We start from the raw sequence: 6279 nt of genomic DNA on the forward strand, positions 1-6279 counted from the left end.
AAACGTCTGACCTCTGTGCTTGCCAACAAAGGTTTCTCCACCAAGTATTAAGTCCTATTGTTCTATGGATCAAATACTTATTTCATGTGAAAATATGATATAAAATTTATAAAATGTATATGATGTTGTTATTGGGGATTATTTTGTGATATTCTGTCTCTCAATGTTAAAATGTACCAATGATTAAAATTCTACACAGTTCCATTCTTTGTAAGTGGGCAAACCTACAAAATCAGCAAGGGATCAAATAATTATTGCCCCTACTGTATACATAGTCAACCCATTTCAGGGCACCACAATTGAATATCGAAATCAAGAAAAAATGTCAGTTCAACATTATGGAGCTCACTGTAAACTTCAGAAGTATTTTATTGTTTGTGACATTGATTTTTGTTTTATATAATGTTTTGGTTGTGACAAATTTTAGAGCAGTCAGTAAATTCATCCTGATTCTGAAAAAATCACTTGACATGATTGCATGGGGGGGCGGCACGGATGGCGCAGTGGGTAGCACGGATGGCGCAGTGGGTAGCACTGCCGCCTCACAGCAAGCAGGTCCTGGGTTCGAATCCCCGTCGGCCGGGGCCTCTCTGTGTGGAGTTTGCATGTTCTCCCTGTGTCTGCATGGGTTTCCTCCGGGTACTCCGGTTTCCTCCCACAGTCCAAAGACATGCAGGTTAGGCTGATTGGAGAGTCTAAATTGCCCATAGGTATGAGTGTGTGAGTGAATGGTGTGTGTGCCCTGCGATGGACTGGCGACCTGTCCAGGGTTTATTCCTGCCTTTCGCCCAATGTATGCTGGGATAGGCTCCAGCCCCCCTGCGACCCTGTTCAGGATAAGCGGGTTAAGATGATGGATGGATGGATGGATGGATGGATGATTGCATGGTGCAAATAGTATATTAATGTTTCTTAGATGAAGTGTGGCTCCATAATTGGGGACAAGACATTTTATTTCTTGATTTAGCTCTGTACATAATTTGCCAACACCAACACAAAATTAAAAATTAAACCCCCCCCCCCAGGAGTTCCGGGCAAAAATTATAAACTAACACAATAAACTAAAATAAAAAAGGCAAAAGAAAGTAAAACAGATTGACAACTTTTCAGCTCACCCTTGAGCAAGGCCCTTGACCTCACAATTATACAGGAGGGATTGTCGCCTGCTTTAGATTCCTAATAAACAGGTATACGTTTTGTGTGTGAGATATTTATGAATGGGATTGTCAAGTTCTCGTGAAGAGAAGTTTATAAGAAGCACACCTTAAGGACATTTAAGCGCACGTACTGACAATGGACTATTAAAGATGCAAGTCAGCAGTAAATTATGTGCTTCATGGACATGCTTACAAGCATATCCAAGAAATGTTAAAACCAAACTTTGTAATGTGACCATAGTACTGTGAATTATTAAATTTAATTATGGTTGGGACATTTAATCGTGTGTAAAAAATATTAGGATCCTTGTGTAACACATTGAGCACTGGAAATGTTGGAGCCACTTTATGTTGTGTAGGGCACAGTTTATATTTTTGTTTTAAGTGCTTAAAGCCTTTTAATGCCCAGCTATTTGTTATTTTTTCATTTGAAGACAAATTCATCCCCCCGATGTATAAGCTGGAGATATAGAGTCATGTAGAAGGGATATAAGATGGTTGCATATACAGGTAATGGGGGAGGTTTGTATTGTTTTTAAGCAAATTACAATTTATTTATGGCCTACAATTCTCTTTTTTCCGGTGGCACAGATGGTGCAGCGGGTAGCACTGCCGCCTCACAGGAAGGAGGTCCTGGATTCAAATCCCCGTCGGCCGGGGCCTCTCTGTGTGGAGTTTGCATGTTCTCCCCCGTGTCTGCGTGGGTTTCCTCCCACAGTCCAAAGACATGCGGATTAGGCTGATTGGAGAGTCTAAATTGCCTGTGGGTATGAGTGAATGGTGTGTGTGCCCTGTGATGGACTGGCGACCTATCCAGGGTGTATTCCTGCCTTTCGCCCAATGTATGCTGGGATAGGCTCCAGCCCCCCTGCGACCCTGTTCAGGATAAGTGGGTTCAGATAATGGATGAATGAATTCTCTTTTTTGAATCATTGAATGTATGTGCGAGATCTCCCACAAGGATAGTGGCCTGTCTTTATGGTACAATGGCTGTTTGTCAGTTCTTTGTGCTCCACCTGCCCTGTCTTTGCTTATTTACTTGTTTGTTTGTATGAACTGGCATGACAACGCAATGACTGTGAGAGTACATACTGTCACGTACACAACATCATAATTCTGTCAGAAACACCTGAGTGCCTGTGGGCGCTGGGCTGCTGTTCAAGGACCTGAAGACCTGCCAGGGTTTGAGAGACGCCCACTCACGTTCATCCAACATGAGCCCATGACACAGCTGAAATCGAACCTCTAAAAGCCTATTTAAATTTTAGGAAACACTTGTATCTGACTACATATAGGATTATATGTAGCCGTAACCTCGGCTTTTGCAAACCAAAATGCATAAAAATGCTTTATAACCTCATGTGAATTGTTTGATTACAAGCCAAAGATTTTGTACGGATCAAAATGAAATAAAATGTCTTATCCTAGATTATGGAGACAACTGTATATGGGCCATTCTATCGAAGTTATGTAAATTGTGTTGTACAAGAAACATTAACCCTATCAACTTTGAGTTGTCAACATCTAAAATTATTGTTGGGTTTACAATTATATCATACAAAATGATGTAACATAATAAAACCGCAAAACGGCAATGCTATGTTGTTATGAAAACATACTCTCATATATGTGAACAAAACACACATGAAGGTTAATTTTCCTTACATTTTGTATCTAAAAATCTGATTTAATAGTAAAATCATCATTCACGTATTTGAACAAAAATATATGCAGATGTTTTGTATTTGGAGAGATTTGGGGACACTTGAGGACATCTGGATGCAATTTTGAGAAAAGTCATGTGGATGTTTAATGGCTGTCATATTTACCATATTTTATACACAATTTGACATCAAATTTGTTCTCAAATATAGATGCAATTTATTAGGCAAGACCTGTACACCAGCTTGTCAATGCAAATATTGTATCAGCCAAAAATGTGGCAGCAAATAAATGCATAAAAGCATGCAGACATGGTCAAGAGGTTCAGCTGTTGCTCAGACCAAATGTCAGAATGCAGAAAAAAATTGACTTGAATGATTGTTGGTGTCAGACAGGTTGATTTCAGTGTCTCAGAAACTGCTGGTCTCATGTGATTTTTACAAAGTCTCAAGAGTTTACAGAAAATGGTACAAAAAACATCCAATGAGCAGTTCTGTGAGCAGAAATGTGTTGTTAATGAGAGAGGTATGAGGAGAAGGGATAGACTGGTCGAACCTGACAGGAAGGTGACAGTAACACAAATAACCACACATTAAACAGGGGTATGCAGAAGAGCATCTCTGAACACACCTCTAAGTTGATAGGTTTATGAGACAGTGCAACATGCCAGTTAACAACATAGGTTGGGTTATTTGGCACGGTAGCTATGTTTTTAATTGATTTGACATTTTAAATTAAATTTAAATAAATTCCATGAATGATTTCACACATACAAAGTTCAAAGCCATTCTAAAAATGTAACATCCCTGGATTTCTTTGATCAAAAGAATTACAAATAAGCCTGAGTATAAACTTTCGATGTAGCCTGGCCTTTTCTGGGTAAAACCTGAGCTATATGCATAACATTATTTTACATTTAGTTTACCAGGTAGTCACTTGAGAGAGCAAGACATGGCCAAAATGGCAGCAAAACACAACAAACAAGACACAAACACAGACAAGAACATAAATGGCAAAGTTTGCTAGGGAGAGAAGGCCAAGTTAATTAATATAAATATAACACCACATTATACAGTGGAGCATCGCATGTTCTCATCTCATTCTTTAGAAGGTCTGTAATTTGAGCTTTAAACATTTTTTGAAGTCCATTCCAGGCAGAGGGAGCAGAGAACATGAGACCTCTTTTCACCAACTCAGTGCGGGTTCTGGGTACCGAGGCATATAGATAGTCCTGAGATTGTAATCTGTAAGATGGGTTTGATGTGACAGTAAAGTGCAGCCAGTCCACTTCAGCATATAGAGCGCAATGACAGGTAAGTGATCTATAACAGGTGATAAATCTTAATACGCCATGGTAAGCAGTGTCCAACATGTGTAAAGAGGCGGAAACAGGCATTCGTGTATAAAACATCACCATAGTCTAACACTGGTAAAAGGAACTAGTTTCTTTGTTTCCATTTAAAGAAAAGCACAACAGAAATTGAAACCAAACCTCAATTTTAGTTGTCTGATTGTCTGAGTTGGGCCTAAGACTACGTTTGTTCTTTCAAGCATTGGTTTTATTCCTGTGAAATAAATAAATAAATTTTAAAAATAGCTCCCAACCACACAAGACTGTGATTCAGAGCTATTTGCTCTCCATTGCCGTTTTAGCGAAGGATCATCCCCAATATAACTATTCGCTCTCCATTGCAGTCTTAGCAAAGGATAATCCCCAATAGAACTATTCGCTCTCCATTGCAGTATTAGCAAAGGATAATCCCAAAGTTGGGCAGTTTTAGAATGCTCCAGCTGTAAAGGTGCGAGGCAGTGATATAAAAGAGGTGACAACTAAAGAGGTTAATCGATAGGTTCCTTCTAACCAAACAAAGTGTTGTTACCTTGGAGAGCAATGTATTTTGACTGGGTCATCTGAGTCTGCTATTCACACGTGTGTTTTTCAGGAAAGAGAAGGTGTGTACATGTACGGTATTATAATTTTCCTAGCTGTAGCAGAGTGCCGCGGGGTGTGCTCGCTTTTGTTTTCACCTTAAAATCAGCCATCGTTTCAAACCCACGAAACCAGGCGAGGTGAGTTAACTGTGTAACTAATTGGTCTTCTGCTGCTGTAGTCTATCCACTTGCTGCTCATTGGACGTTTTTGTTTTTCCGCACCATTCTCTGCAAACTCTAGAGACTGTTGTGCATGAGACCAGCAGTTTCTGAGATATTCAAACCACCCTGTCTGGCACCAACAATTATTCCACGGTCAAAGTCACTTTGATCAAATTTCCTCCCCATTCTGACATTCCATCTGAACAACAGCTGAACCTCTTGACCACGACAACTGGCTTTGCACCCCTCTGGTGTGGAACCCGGCGGACTGGAGGGTCCCGGTTGGGTTTCTGGCTTGGCACTACTTCTGTCCCGCAGGGGCGGGGGTGTCACCCCGTTCCCCCCCACCACAGCAGAGTGTCCGAACGCTGCCGATCAGAGCCATGTACAGCAAGGGGTGCAGGCACATGTTGAGTGTCACCAGGCCCTTGCTCACCTGGTAGGCCTTGTACACCTTCAGCGTGGTCCCGTTGTTGAGCTTCTGGTACAGGTAGTAGTTCCGCAGGACGTGGTAGGGCACGAAGGAGACGGCGTACAGGACGAGCACCGCCGCCACCATCAGCCCCACCTTCTTCTTCTCCGCCAGCGTGATGTTGCTGTTCCTCCACACCACCCGGAAGATAGCGGCGTAGCAGGCGGCGGTGGCCAGGAGGGGCAGCAGGCAGCCGACCACGGCCAGGAAGACGCTGTAGGCGAAGTGGCGGGGCTCGTCCGCGCGGGCGCAGGTGGACGAGCACTCGACCGAGGCGTTTTTGGGGCAGGCGCCGGCGAAGCTCAGCACGGGGGCCGAGAGGGCGACCACGCAGGCCCACACCAGGACGCAGGCCGCCGCGGCGTGCCGGGGCCGCACGTGGCTGCGGGCGAAGAAGGGGTGCACCACGCCCACGTAGCGGTTGACGCTGATGCCCGTGACGAACAGGACGCTGCCGTACAGGTTGCAGGTGAACAGGAAGCGCTCGGCCTTGCAGGCGGCCGGCCCGAAGCGCCAGCGCTTCCCGTCGGAGTAGTACGCCACCAGCAGGGGCAGGGTGAGGGCGTACAGCAGGTCGCTGGCCGCCAGGTTGCAGGAGAACACCAGGCCCGTGTGCCAGCTCCGCCGGCGCTCCCGCATCACCATCAGCCACAGGCCGACCGCGTTCCCCACCAGCGCCACGCAGAACTCCACCCCGAACATCGGCGGCAGGAACTGCTCCTGGAACTCGGCCATCGACTTCATCGTCAGGCCTGGGCGGGGGCTTCCTGCTCACCACATTCGGAGAGAGAGAAACGGTGCTGTCCTACTTTCAAATACTCTCATTACAGTTAACTGAAAGCCTTCAATACTTAATATTTATTTTTATATTCATTTTTTTTGGGGGGTTTTATA

General features: G+C 44.2%; 1 protein-coding gene across 1 annotated transcript in view; it reads right to left on the reverse strand.

Annotated features, from left to right (window-relative positions):
- Positions 1-3014: 3014 nt before the first annotated feature.
- p2ry11 (purinergic receptor P2Y11) overlaps positions 3015-6279 on the reverse strand; it is a 3637-nt gene continuing 372 nt past the window's right edge. The window contains exon 2 of the mRNA XM_061230547.1: positions 3015-6152. Coding sequence (XP_061086531.1) covers positions 5215-6152 — 938 coding nt within the window. The 3' untranslated portion in view covers positions 3015-5214. The remainder of the gene's footprint in view (positions 6153-6279) is intronic.

Source organism: Conger conger, chromosome 2 (assembly GCF_963514075.1).
Source record: "Conger conger chromosome 2, fConCon1.1, whole genome shotgun sequence".
Lineage (NCBI taxonomy): Eukaryota > Metazoa > Chordata > Actinopteri > Anguilliformes > Congridae > Conger > Conger conger.